Source organism: Eutrigla gurnardus (assembly GCF_963514095.1).
Source record: "Eutrigla gurnardus genome assembly, chromosome: 2".
Lineage (NCBI taxonomy): Eukaryota > Metazoa > Chordata > Actinopteri > Perciformes > Triglidae > Eutrigla > Eutrigla gurnardus.
Genome location: NC_139916.1, coordinates 12352480 through 12366554, shown reverse-complemented (window position 1 = coordinate 12366554; position 14075 = coordinate 12352480). Strand labels below are relative to the sequence as shown.

The window sequence follows — 14075 nt, the reverse complement described above, 5'->3', positions numbered from 1 at the left end:
AACAGTTGCAAGATATTTAGTTTGCTCCCATTTGCAGACTCGTCCCAACAGACTTGTGTCTTGAATCTGGAGGGTTCATAAAATAAAAGTCAGATTTAAATGTTTGGCCTTTAACCTCAAACCACATCGTGTCCCAGAAATGTTCCAGAGCTTCTCTCGCCTCTCGGCCTGACGCAAATGTCATGAAACTCCTGCTTTTAAAAACGTCCCGTGGACAAACCCGAGACCTTCTAGATCGAGGCCTGCTGTAAATTAGTGACAGTTAATTGGATGGTGGACTCCAGTTACTAACGACAACCATGAAGACAAAAAGGTCAGAGGTCAAGCGGATTGAGTAAATGAGTACATGAATAAGTTAAGCATGTTGCCACTAAAACAAGAAGGTATTTTCCAAGTTTCTTTGCCCCCACTGGTGAAACTGAAGCCCCGACATAACTTCATCCATCCAGACAGTCAGACATGCAGACAGACAGACAGTCAGCTGTCGAGTCCTCGAGCCCGATCTCGTCCCTCCGCCTGTGTCCCAGCCCCAGTCAGCTATTCAGCCACTCAGCTCCTCTCCTTCCAGACCCCCCCCATGCAGACCTCCTCTTCCTGCCCCAGGATGCGATGTAGTGACGTGCCACCCAGTGCAGTGAGGCAGTGAGACCGTCCTTGTTCCAATGTGTTTGTGCGCTGAAGAGATTGCAAGGAAACAGCTTTGCCAGGGGCAGGCAGCTGCTGTTTCCTATACGGCTCGCAGCAAGTTTTTTGGGGGGTGGGGGGGTGGGGGGGGGAGGGACACAACCGCAGGATGCCGTGGGGGAGAAGCGGCTCCGGGGCTCTGCTGCGTTCGGGCAGAGCCATCATGCGGGCCAAGGCCAGGTAGGATCAGGCCTCTGCTGGACGCTCATGTTTGGATTAAGCTTCTCCACTAATATCAGGCCAGAGTGTATGTGTTAAAACAGCTTTTCTACTGTCTTTGTTTTCACTCACCAGCCTCTTCATAGTCCAATTAATTTTTTGTTTCCAGATTTTTGTTGTTTATTTCTTTGTAGATTTTGTAGACTGCAGACTTAGTTTTTTTCTGTATCCCGGGACGGACCCTTCCTGCTGTGACGTTCTCAAGGCCGCGTGAACTTCTGCATTCTTTGCAGAAGCTAATAGGCTTCCAGAGGAATTCCTCCACGAGGATTAAACACTGCGCTAAAAGTGGATTACAGTTTCCTTGAGTTTTGTTGGGTTGAGGGGTTACTTTGGGTTGTTTCCAACAGACATTGTGGTTTGACATTTTCGTTCATTCTTCTCTCCGAGTGGAGTTTCCTGTTGATTCTCTGCTGTTAGTTTGGGAAGAAACAATCCCAACACCCTGACATCCCCCCCCTGTTTTAAAATGTCTACTTACAAAGTAGCATTGCTGTGTTTTGTGGCTTGTTGTTGTTGCTGGCATGGTGATTTTTTAGCATATCGTTATTAAAATAAGCTTTTGCTCTTGGTACGTGAAATGAGGAAGCTCTCCGCCTATCCTTCCCCTCTACACAGTCGGATAACATGCTACTAATAGCATGGCAAAGCAACTGGTTTTCACTCTGAATCTCAGAAGGCATCTGGTGATCACATCCTCGTCATGTGTGTAACGGCTGTCATCAGCATGACGAGAGGGAGTGAGACAGCGAGGATGAGTCAGGGATCTGGTGAGGGGTCGAGGGGTCACAGCTCCGCTCGCAGACAATGCGGACGGACCTGTTGAGGAACTCGAGAGACGCCCGCGCTCATGTTTTTGTTTAAATGACAACTGTTTAGTCAAGAGCTCAGGTATGAGGTCGGACTAGGATGTTTGTGGTGGATGTTGCAACAGGTGAGCTGTCGGCGGGACATATGGCATTTTTTTGATTTCGCGTACCACGTACGTCACGAACCGTCACGCCTGTTGGATTTGAGGTGACCTCGTAGGTCATAGTTTGAAAAAAAAAAAAGAGCATCTTATCATCCTTTTGACCCCGTTTGATTAACTTAATTCTTACAGTAACAGCATACAGGTGATAACATGCCTCGTCTCTCCAACAAAGAAGCCGCTGATTGATTAGCTTGAGTTAAGTTGTGCATCTTCCACCTGAAGCACGCAGGTGAGTGAGTCAGCTTTTACTACGAGAGGCGATGGGGATTCGTCCTTTACCTCCATTACACTTGGACTGCAACAAGCAGCATTGTTCTGTTCTGTTAAGTCTTTCTGACTAGTTTTCAAACGAGTCAAACATTCTTGTTTGGTGGCCAGAAGGCATGACGGCAGGGCGTGTCACCCCAGGGTGGCATGGGAGTGGACAGGTGTGAACGATGCGTTGACGTTCAGGGAGTCGTCACTCCCTCCTTCATTCCAGCTCCGTTTCAGCTCTCAAACACACCAGACAGCCTCAGTGGAGCAGATTTACACTCCACACAGCGTGTCCCACCAACCAGCTCTGGATAAAGCTAGAGGGCTTTTGGTCTGTAATTCCTGGGTTCCTTCACCGTTGTGGATATGGGAGGTAGAGAGGAGGTACTGTTGAGCAGGCTCGGATCCACCATGCAGTTTCCGCGCACCAGGTTGAGCCGCTTCAGGCTCCGACCAACCCAAAGCCCGACAAGGAGCAAGCGTGTGAAGCCGTCCTCACAAAAGAAAAAAGCCAGGTACGTGTGATGAGACGCAGCTGGATGACCACCGGGGATCGAACCCAGAAATGTTGGTGGTGAAAGTTTGGATGTCGTCTAGTTGTGTAGGTGACACACTGTGGTGAAGATGGAGAAGTCATTCAGAACTCCTGCAGCTGTGGTACGTGTGGTACATGTAGTACGTGTGGTACTTTGGGTTCCAACGTTATTCTAGACGTGTGACTCTATTTTCACATCTAAACAGGGTAATTGTACAGTAGTTGGCAGAAATACCTTCATTTGTGGGATAGAATAAAATTTGGGTCATTTTAATTTTGATTTTAATCTGATTTTATCTTTATTTTCTTCGAAAACAAAGTACAGTATTTAAATGACATAAAATACGTCACACAAATCCAAAATAAATCAAATAATTCAAGTTTGAGGAGGGAGCTTCATCATGTCCTTCCCCTTCTTTATATTATCACGTTTAATTGACATAAAGCTCATATATCTGTGTGGAATAGTCATCATTATCCAAGTCAGAATATGATATATAAATCCAAAACAAAAACACATCTAGATAACTTTAAATCTCCAACTACATCCCTTTACTTCTCCATATATAACTGCGTTTAAATGCTTTTATGTTGACACTGAGTTTCAATGCCAAAATAATTAGTAGCAGGATGTGTGTCTCTGTACTCTGAGTACTATACGGAGCAAGACGTATGAAAAATGCCGCCCTTATCGTCTCTTGAACAGGAATGCAGCAGTGCCACATGTTCTCTCCCTGCAACTTCTTGGCTCATGTGGAGTCCTGGTTAGACATTAGATACTACATTTGCTTCACTGAAAATCTGTGAATCCAGTATCTACTGAACCCCCCCCCTCCACTCTGAGATGCCATGAAACCAGAAAAGAAACACTCATCTGGAACAAATCTGACCAGACTTCACCTGATAGTGTGAAGAAACCTGTCTGTCCTTGCATCACGGCTGAGAGTATGATTGGTATTTTTTTTTTATGATGATGATGATATGCCATCTGGCATTCCTCAGAAATGAGTGTGGCTTTTTGGTATGCATCTTTGGGATTTGCTGACTCGGGACCTCACACCAAAAAAAGAACCCGGAGTGACTCAGCGGACCACTTCCTGTGAGCGCCTGGTCACATGTTGGTGCCTGAGGGGTTGGCCTGCGTGTCCACAGCTGTCCCATTGTTGCTGCAGAACAGTGGTACCCTCTGTTGTTTCCTGCACATGAAACGCAGCAGTGTGGTTGTTTTCCTTCTCGGTTTTTGGAAAACGATCTGAGGTTTTTTGATTGATTATTTCTCTTGAACTGTTTCATTGGATTTCATTGGATTGTCTGTCTTTGTTAGTGGGCTGCAGTCAGGTATCTGTTTCAGTTAGATGAAGGGGTGTGCCCCTTTGGAAAAACTGATTTCACGTTGTTACACTGACATCTAGTGGATCAACAGGGTACTCGCCTCCAGGCAACATTTTGCAAGAACAATAGAGACCCCCCCTTCTCGCCATCTCTCTCCTCACTCCGGCCCTCCTCCATCCATCCATCCCGCTCCTTTTGTCTCTCCTCTATCTCACCGGACTCCTCCATCCTCCATCCTCCCCCCTCCCTCCTCCCCCCCTGCATCGCTCCGGTCTTCGTTTCCTCTCACGTTTGTATGCGTCTTTCTGCTCGTTGCTTTGTGTGTTTTGTTTGTTTGTTTGCATGCACGCGTGCGATCTCTTTACGTGTGTGTATGTGTGTGCCAGAAACCCCAGCCCCACCGAGATGAGCGTGGAGCCCTGGGCCATCCTGCAGGACCAGGCAGCCGCTGAGCACGCACGCAGCACGCACACGCCGCCCTCCCAGGACCAGGAGCAGGAGCAGCACCCCGACAAACTCTGCCTGGACTCGTTCTGGAGCGAAGTGGAGACCATCCGACAGGGCAGCGGCTACGCGGACCTCGACTGCAGCCGGAGGGACTCCAGACAGTCGGAAGGTAAAGCACCGTATCCATCGGGGGAGACGGAGGTGTTTAGGAGGCGGGCCTGTGCGCCACAGTCACGCGCCATCGGGGTTTCACACAGCCGCCGCTGAGATGCTGCGCGACACGATGCATTCGCCATGGCAACGCATCGGGTACCGCGCTCGTGCAGCAAATCACCATGACAACACCATCAAACACGCTGTGGCAGGGAGTGCTCATTAATTTTAGTGTCTGATTGTGTTAATACTACCCTTTAATAGTTCATATTACTGTTTTTTTTAACCAGTAAACCCTCTGGTCTGGATTCTGGGGTGTAAATGTGACTATTATTATTTTTGAGAGAGTAAACATTGTCTCTTCAGGAGTTAACCTGGTAACGACACAAGTTCTTACAATGCAGAGATTTACGAGTCGCTTAAAAGAGATCAAGGTGTAAGTAAACACTCATTAGCTTGGCAGGTGTAACTGATATACATGCTGGCTGGATGAGATGGATATTATTCTAAATAACGTCACTAATGTCGTGCCACTCACTCTGAAACACACATTTCTCCATCCATGCAGACATGATAAAACAAAATCATTACCTTGTTATACTTAAAGACTGGCAGTTATGTTGAATATATTTGTTTAACCCCCCTAACATAGTTTTGTATTTGTTTTACAGCCTGTGATTCAACATTTTATTGTCTCACAATTTGCAGTTTCCCTTCACACAGATAGAAAAATAGAAAATACGACAGAAAAGAATAAAATCTAAACTAAAAACTAAAGGTATAAATGTATACAAATATGTACAAAAGAACAGAAAGTATTCCCAGTCTGTGTTTTGTATGGGATGCTCGTGACTTCCTGTCTGACTGTGCTACAGTTGTTTCCCACTCTGATAGCTGGTTGTTACTCCAGACACACCGAGTCACATCACATCCAAATTTATACCAGTAAAATTCTGCATTTTAAATAGTGATCACATCTCCACGTTACCTGTATTCACCTGTCTGTGGTTGTTCTGCGTGTCAGAAGGCGAACAGGAGGAGCAGTGGTTAGCCGACGCTGGCCTCTCCACCCTCATCAGCGAGGACAGCGAGGATGTAGACAACGCGGTGCTGCTGTCCACTCTGACCCGGACTCAGGCCGAGGCCGTGCAGCGCCGGCTGGACTCCTACACGCTGTCCCTCCGCAAGAGGAACAAACCGGCGCCGCGGGACGTCCGTGAGATCTTCCACTCGCCCATCGCTCAGGTCAGCAGTTCGCAATGACCTTCAAATGTTTGTTTAAATCCCAGCTGGTCCAAAGGGGAGAGTCTGTAGCTCACGGTGACCTCTGACACCGTGACCTCTGACACCTTGGTAGAGAGAGAAAGCAAGGGACAACAGTGGGTCCCTGAAATTATCTAACTATTTTTCATCCAAAAATGTAATGTCCAAAAATGTAATGTCCTTTACATGAATACAACCTTTAATAAGCAAATATAAATGTTCCTACGTGTTAAATGTTGTGAAACTGTGATGAAGAAATGCCAACAGCAATCAGATTCTGTCCGTGTCAAAGCTGCGTGCGATGAAACAGAACACGTCCTTTTCTCCGCGGTGACTCCGTCAGGACTCAGTGAGCGACTTCCCCGCCCTGTTGTGCTGTCGTGTTTCATGCAGACGGGCTCACCTGGGACAATAAAGGCAAATCCCGTTTAAAGGCCACGCTTTGTCCTCCCCGTCTGTCTGAGCAGCCGTGAGAGGGGAATATAGACTCTGTTCCCTCTGATCTTATCAGACCATTATCAAAGCAAACCGCCTCATTCTGCTCAATAGAATACTTCTATTCCCACAGGTCGACACAATATTACATCTGTTGAATATTTGTCCCAGCAGAAGATTCCCTCCACTGTTTAAACCAGACGTTTTAAAAAAATCTTTCCTGAAAGGATTTATGATTATCTGAATTAAGATAAAATAAGATAATCCTTTATTAATCCCACAGTGGGGACATTTACAGGGCAGCAGCAGGAAAAGGGGATAGTGCAAATAACAAAAGCATAAGTAGCAAAGCAAAATACAAAATACATTAATAGTAGGTTCGTGAATTGAGGTTGAAGACACAAATTTTAAAGATCCTTTGAGGCTACATCATTTGACTTGACTTTGGATTTGTTTGTTTGTGACCCGTCGATAAAATGCTCTCTTCCACCAGACGCTTCTTCCCGAGTCCCAGTGTAGCGGAGACTCCGCCCACAACAGCATGGCATCGGTCACCAAAACAGGTAAGAGCCACATAGTAAGTAGTACCGGCACGGTGAGCCGCAGTCAGGTGAGCGGCGGGTTTGTGAGTTCACGTGGAGGGATTGCCTGTCGGGATCAGACCACGGCTCTTCCACCGATCTGCTGATGGGTTCAGATTAAATCCCCCAGATAACTCCACCGGCTCTGCAGGCAGCTGCCCTCAGGGAGTCCAACTGCAAAATGTTTTCACTTGCAATGTTTTTGACTAATATTTGAGGTTTTTTTTGTGCAGAGAAAAATGTAAAAAAAAGGGAAACCTCCTTACAGAGAGAAATTCACTCATTTTTTAACGTTTTAGATTTTCTGGTATATAGTTCTGCTCTATCTATCTATCTATCTATCTATCTATCTATCTATCTATCTATCTATCTATCTATCTATCTATCTATCTATCTATCTATCAACAGATACTCTAAAGGATACTTCTGCCAAATGTTCTGCCAAATGTTCTGCCAAATGTTCTGCCAAATGTTCTTTACTGTGTTCTTCCTCTGTCCTCATGTCTGTGGACATTTTTTGTTTTTCTTCCTCTTGTTATGTGACTTCTCCACTGTGGACTTCCTCAGGTGAATTCATAGATCGCTTTATGTGTGTGTGTGTTTCCCTCTCAGCCGTGACGCCGGAGCATCAGCCGGGCGCTGCCAAAGAGGAGTTCTTCATCACCGACGTGGCGTATTGCGAACAGGCCGTCATCTTCCTCAAACAGGCCAAACTTCCACAGAACAACAGCCGGCGCAGGAAAGAGGATGGCACCCTGCCGGTAAGCACCCACACACTTTGATCTCCACTGTCAGGACAGAAACACGGCAGGAAGTTTAAAAATATGATCACAAATGTGGAACTGGTGTCATAAAATGGGAAGACAATTTGCAAATGGGGCATAAAGGGGAAACGCTGACAGAGGTTTCACTGCTTGTGTTTCCTACGTTTATTTTGGTGGGTGTGAAAGTTGTTTGTCTATTTAGAGAAAACAGGACATGGAAATAATAATCATGCACATCCATGGTGAATAATAATAACCTCTAATAATAGCTGGTAATGGAGGAGCATAATCTCAGTAATCTGGGGCTTTCGGGTATTTCTCTCTCTGTTCAGACCGGAGATATTTTGGGTCATTTTCATGTAAACCTGTTAAGACACACATTTATATTGTGAGCCGACGCTAATCGGCCTCGCTGCTGGTTAGATAACAGAGTTACGCAAAAACACAGGAATGAGGGAATTAGTTCCCAACAAAAGAAGAGTTGTTTCGTCACCGAGCAGATTTAATTTTTCTATTACAGGCTTGATAAGTTTCCTTGGCAGAAAGGGGGGGATTATTGTTTTTTAAATGTGTGGGTAATACATGCATGGATACTGTTTATTACAATGAGTGTAATGTTAATGATTTCACTCCGCTGGCATTTTCTTCTTTATCCCGTCCTGTTTTTGCTTTATATGTGTATTTGTCTTTCTTCACCTCTTTGCTTCCTAATCCCCCCTCTCTCCTCTCCTTTCGCCTCCTCAGCGGGTGATCTGCCCCAAGTGTCGCCTCGGCGTGACTCGTATTCAGGATCTCTCCCACGGCGACATGAAGAAGGTGCGTCAGCTGGCGCTCATCGACATGACGGCGCTGTGTGACCTCTTAGAGCTGGAGGTCAAGAGGCACAAAACGGGCAAGAGGAAAATCCCAGGTACGGGTTAGAAAACTTTACAAAACACACAGCCGAGGAGATTCATGCTGCAGGTGGCTCCTGTCGTTTACCTGCATGCTTTTTTTTGTCCCTTTGTGACTGTGAGCCAATCAAACCAAAGGAAAACAATGACTCTGCTGGCACCTGATTGGTTGTCTGCAGCTTTCTAACGTCTGCAGAGACTTCCTGCAGTCTGAAATCTATTTATACTCCTGATTGCTTGATATTCTACGTAGTACGTGACTCTCTCCAGACTATTGTGAAATCCTCCCTAGTGGTGTATGAATCAGCCGTGTTTTGGCACACTGCGGTCACACTGTAGTGTGACTGCAGATATGCACACAGACAACACAGGGGAGCGTCTCCCTGATGCACCGTTTGGCTGAATGTGTGGCTGTGAGACAGAACAATGGAATGTGTCTCTGCGTCGTCCACAGAGAGCTCGCTGTACGGCGTGCCGCTGGCCGCGCTGCTGGAGAATGACCAGAAAATGAAGCCCAACACCACGACCCCCCTCTTCATGCAGGCGGTGAGGACCCTCAACATGCATATAAAATCAATAGGAGACGTGTGTGGGGAAGATGATTCCATTCTTTTTTTTTTTTTAATCTGAGAATAGTAATTTCAGGTGTTGATTTAGTTTATGAATGTGCCTACATATCAGATCTGCCAGGTTAATGTTTGGGTCTTTGCTGAACCTTCAAGTCCTCAGATAGAAGCACATGAAACGACCTCAGTGTCCTCTGAGTGAGAATTGCTTTGACCACACCCTGCATGTCGCAGCAGTTACTGAGAACGACCAGCAGAGGTGAGCAAGAGATGCTTATCTGCTGATGCCAGAGCCCCTCTCTCTCTCTCTCTCTCTCTCTCTCTCTCTCTCTCTCTCTGCAGTTGTTGTCGTTTTTGGAGAAGAAAGGTGTCGATTCGGAGGGGATCCTGCGGGTTCCAGGATCTCAGTCCAGAATCAAGGTATATATCATATTTGCATACACAAAAATAGTTTATCAAAGAACCCCCCCCCTTTCTGTTAATCTTATGTTTAAAGCAAAGAAATGAAGACATGCTTGGTGACCTACAGCCGGCCGACATTTCGAAACGCTTAAATGTCAGAAGTGGCGGAAAGAAAATAGTTTAACTGTTGTTGACATTTACTTAAAAGTCCAATGAGACGAAATCAATAATGTGATTTTTTTCCCCTATGCTGACGGATCCACCTCCTGTTTACTGCATTTACATCACTTCACAGTAGATGGAGAATCAATTAAACTAAAGCAGACAGGAGGGGGCGCCATTGAGCATCAGGAGGATTACTGGTAGTGATCAATCACGTCTGTGGCAGATAATACATAATTCACAGAGAATTAAGTAAACTTAATGTGACTTTTTTTGTTCTTTACTTTATGATGATATTAGTGGATCAAAATATGACACCATTATGATAATATTTCTGAAATTTTTTATGTCTGGGCGGTGGAAATTATGACTGGCAGTTCATCTTTTCTCGTGGTTTTCGTACCTGCAGCAGCTGCAACAGAACCTGGAGTCTAACTTCTACTCGGGGCAGGTCAGCTGGGACGAGGTGAGTCCCAACGACGCCGCCACGCTGCTCAAGAAGTTCATCCGGGAGCTTCCCTCTCCTCTGCTCACCGCCGAGTACCTCAACACCTTCAGTGCCGTCAGAGGTCAGAGTTCACCAAGTACCCCATAACGACCAGACCTGTGGTAGATCAGTGCTTTTTTAAAAATGTTTTTATGAATTTTCTTTTTTTTACTTTATGTTTATTCTCAGTACAACCATATCATCAGGTACATTTGCTTTGATTGCTTGATGTGACAGGATAGGAAAAGCAAATATTTTTTATAAATTAAAACAGTTTAAAATAAGAAAAAATAAAATAAAATAGAAACACAAAGACAAATGCTAGAATATCAAACGTTTGATTTTTCAGACAGATTTTTTGAAAGTGACAGACTGTTTCATATTTTCAAAAAATCATGCATATGCAATAATTCTGCTGCCCAACTTTTGCAGCTGAGCAGGTTCACGTCATAATTACCCTGAAGTCTACCTTTACCTACTCCGGCATTAAGATGAACAAGTCGATAGCCTTTTAAGAGGCAACGGAGACAAAGCAGCTAGTTTTTAACATGAGCCTGGCCTGAGCAAGAGAGTGGACTGATATTAATATGATCTGATTGATGACTCGCTGATGTTTAGTCTGCAAAGTGATAAACGACGTGTGACCACGTAGACATAAGCTAACACACCTAATGGCCACCTGTCACAAGGACATTAATCTTTAGATATGCCATTACTCTTAGGCAAACGCAGAGGAAATGAGGAGTGTGTGTGGGTGTGTGTCTGTGTGTGGGTGTTAAACTTGTGTTACATTTGCTTCCTCTTCCTCTTCAGACATCACGGAGCTGAGGCAGAAACTCCACATGTTGAACCTGCTGATCCTGCTGCTGCCTGAGCCCAACAGGAACACACTGAAGGTACACACACCCACACACACACACACACACCCATGCACACGCACGCACACGCACACGCCCACCCACACAAACACACACACACCCACACCCACACACACTTCAACAATGCACTTCATAAATGAATGACAAAAATAATGCTCACACTCTCAGATCGACACACAGATTTCATTTCATATTCATTCGTCTGAATACACACTGATGTTGCTTCTACATGAAGCTGAATCACTGTGTTTTTATGTAATCAGAGTTTTTTTTTGCCCCCTTTTTCGTTTCCTGGTTGTAATGAATTGAGATGATTTCAGATGATTTGTAAAAATGTTGTGTAAACATGAAAACCAGCTTCCTCTATCGGGATAAAAGAAACCAATTTCTGCTAAAGAAATCTGCTTCGGTCACATGTTTGAACGATAATCCTTCTCGGGTTCTTAACGGTGAAATGTGAATAAACTCAAGCACCTTTAACACAGAGCAACTTTGAGTTACTTATAAATCGCCTGTATATTTTCAGAAATTGATCCACCAAAGCACCATTGCTATACCGTTCGGCTCTCAATCTACAATTAATACACCCTATATAACAGCTGGCGTTAGCAGCGACTCACTATGACCGACAGGAATGTGCAGTCCGCTCCACTTCTAGCATCCGGGAGGATAAAAACCCACCTGAACTAATTACTCTGACTCCAGCGGAGGCAGCTGAAACTCACCGTGCGTTAACACACTTCTCCGCTGAGGTGTTACAAATGATTCAGTCACTATGCTAATTCACTTTTAGCTTCGGTGTGAGTGGCCTCTATTAAAACTGGAGTGTTCAACCTCCATCAAATGAGACAAAAGCCCACCTTTGATTGCAATGCGTGCGTACCTCCATCTGTGCGTCCTCCAGGCCCTCCTCGAGTTCCTCAGCAAGGTGGTATCCAGGGAGAAGAAGAACAGGATGAACCTGTGGGCCGTGGCCACCATCATGGCTCCCAACCTCTTCCTCCACAAGGCCGTCCCCAGCAGGCTAACCGAGGGGGCCGAGAAAGGCCACGTGGAGAAGGCCGCCGATGTCATGAGGCTCCTGATCCGCTACCAGGACCTGCTCTGGACGGTAAGGGCCCCTTAGATTGTTGGTTTTACTGCAAAAACATTAGATATAATCGTGTAATGTATTTAGAGCAGTGGTTCCCAACAGGTTGGTGGTCAGGGACCTGTTTTTAATGGCCTTTGCCTGGGAAAAAAAAAAAAGGCTAAGAAAAAAAATCCTGTGCTTTTATTTTGAAGGGGATTTTTTCAAGATTCAAAATTCAAAGGGTTTATTATCATGGTTGTCATAGATTCAGCGAGTGGGTTTTCTCAGCTGAAGCTACATAATTTGAGTCTTTTTGAAAATACTTCTCAGTAGTTTTTTTTATTTCATGTATCTTTCTTGAATTTGTGAGTTTTAATAGCACAGTGTTTCTTCTATCTTCAAGTAGTTGGACTTCTTTATTTCATCGTCAAGTTGAAACTTTTCCGGCCATAAATTCCAGTCTTACTTGTGTATCCTGGATGTTCTTGGCATGAACATACCTCCATCACACACACATCATGTTCCCTTTTGTTCTCAGATCCCTAATTTCCTCATGAGCCAGGTGCGCAAGCTGAACGAGAACAGCAACCGGCGTTACCAGTTCTACGACCGCCGCATCAAGAACCTCCTGAGGAAGATCCACACGGACAGCCGTGACAAGCCGGATAAAAACGCAGCAGAGGTGAGGCGGGTCTCAACCCCCAATAAGAAAAACACGCGGCATAATCACAGCCGCACATACAAACACATCTCAAGTCTTTTCGGTGAACCTCGCATACCAACCAACCTGGTAATCACTGCTGAAGCTGCATACTATCATGCCGTCATTTGGAAAACAAGGTGTTGGCTGTGAAAAGGTCTAGTTTTGTTTCACTATCTGGTGATATTAATGATGTTTCGCCCTGCAGCCGTGCCGTACGGTGAAGATCCAGGTTGGGGATCTGGTGAGCGGCACCATGGAGTACCAGCTCAACATCCACTCACGGGCCGCGGATCTGCTCGTCCAGTTTCAGCGGCAGAACCTCCGCAGCCCCGACAACGGGAAGGGCAAAATGCGAAGGTACTGAGGTCTTACATGATGCAGTCAATGTAGTCGAAGTTGGAATAATGTCTTTGGTCATACCGATTATGCATGAATTAATTACCTGGGTGATTGGGACACATAATGTAATCATTGCACCTGCTTTAAAGTGATTACTGATATAAACAGGAAACAAAATATTCCAACTTTATCGGCAACAATGTAGAAATGTTTCCTTTCAAAAATAAATATTATGTGTTTTTTTAATACACCTTTATGAAAACATTAAATATGCTACATTGGTGCTGTCCCTCCAACAGGAACGGCTCTGTGGCGTATCCGGACTGCGCCCTCTACGAAGTGGGAGGGAACATTGGTAAGTTGCAAAATGGCCGCAGCGCTGACATTTGCATGTCTTTCTGCTCACTGAGCTGACGAGGGTAGCGAGGTGTTGGTGCGCAATGAACTGTGCCGAAGAGACAACGAGCGGTGCATCTGCAGTTATCAGAGCAGACAAATGCTCGTCACACATGTCTGCACGCTTGCAGGAGAGCCGACGGCAAAGAGAGAGGAACTTCAGTCAGTTTGTAAAACTTCAGAATCTGCACATCAGCAGCTGAGATTGTTGGTTTGGAAAAAAAAAACCAAGTCTAAATTGATACTAGAGCTAAAAAAACTAACATAAAATTGGACAATTAATCCAAAAGTTGTTCGAGAGAAAAACATGTTATTATCATACAACCGTTGTTGGAGTGGTGACATGTTGTCAAGATATCGTTGTCATAGCAACGTTTAAAAATGTTGAGATGAAGCGATCCCCAGCGCTCTGCAGCAAAAAGGCAATATATGGACACAGGCCCTAAGACTATAATCTGAAAAAAATCAGATTTGTAAAATAAAACAGTCATTTTTCATGTAATGTTTGTGTGTTTGTCTGCAGGGGAGCACTGCCT

The 14075-nt window shown here is 45.1% G+C and overlaps 1 protein-coding gene across 1 annotated transcript in view; it reads left to right on the top strand.

Annotated features, from left to right (window-relative positions):
- Positions 1 to 774: 774 nt before the first annotated feature.
- arhgap40 (Rho GTPase activating protein 40) overlaps positions 775 to 14075 on the top strand; it is a gene marked incomplete at its 3' end in the record, with an annotated part of 26466 nt that continues 13165 nt past the window's right edge. Inside the window, exons 1-15 of the mRNA XM_084031491.1 lie at positions 775 to 864; positions 4385 to 4614; positions 5623 to 5843; positions 6790 to 6859; positions 7490 to 7638; positions 8386 to 8551; positions 8989 to 9080; positions 9443 to 9520; positions 10074 to 10233; positions 10965 to 11047; positions 11934 to 12140; positions 12640 to 12783; positions 13010 to 13161; positions 13443 to 13498; positions 14063 to 14071. Coding sequence (XP_083887617.1) covers positions 794 to 864; positions 4385 to 4614; positions 5623 to 5843; positions 6790 to 6859; positions 7490 to 7638; positions 8386 to 8551; positions 8989 to 9080; positions 9443 to 9520; positions 10074 to 10233; positions 10965 to 11047; positions 11934 to 12140; positions 12640 to 12783; positions 13010 to 13161; positions 13443 to 13498; positions 14063 to 14071 — 1888 coding nt within the window. The 5' untranslated portion in view covers positions 775 to 793. The remainder of the gene's footprint in view (positions 865 to 4384; positions 4615 to 5622; positions 5844 to 6789; positions 6860 to 7489; positions 7639 to 8385; positions 8552 to 8988; positions 9081 to 9442; positions 9521 to 10073; positions 10234 to 10964; positions 11048 to 11933; positions 12141 to 12639; positions 12784 to 13009; positions 13162 to 13442; positions 13499 to 14062; positions 14072 to 14075) is intronic.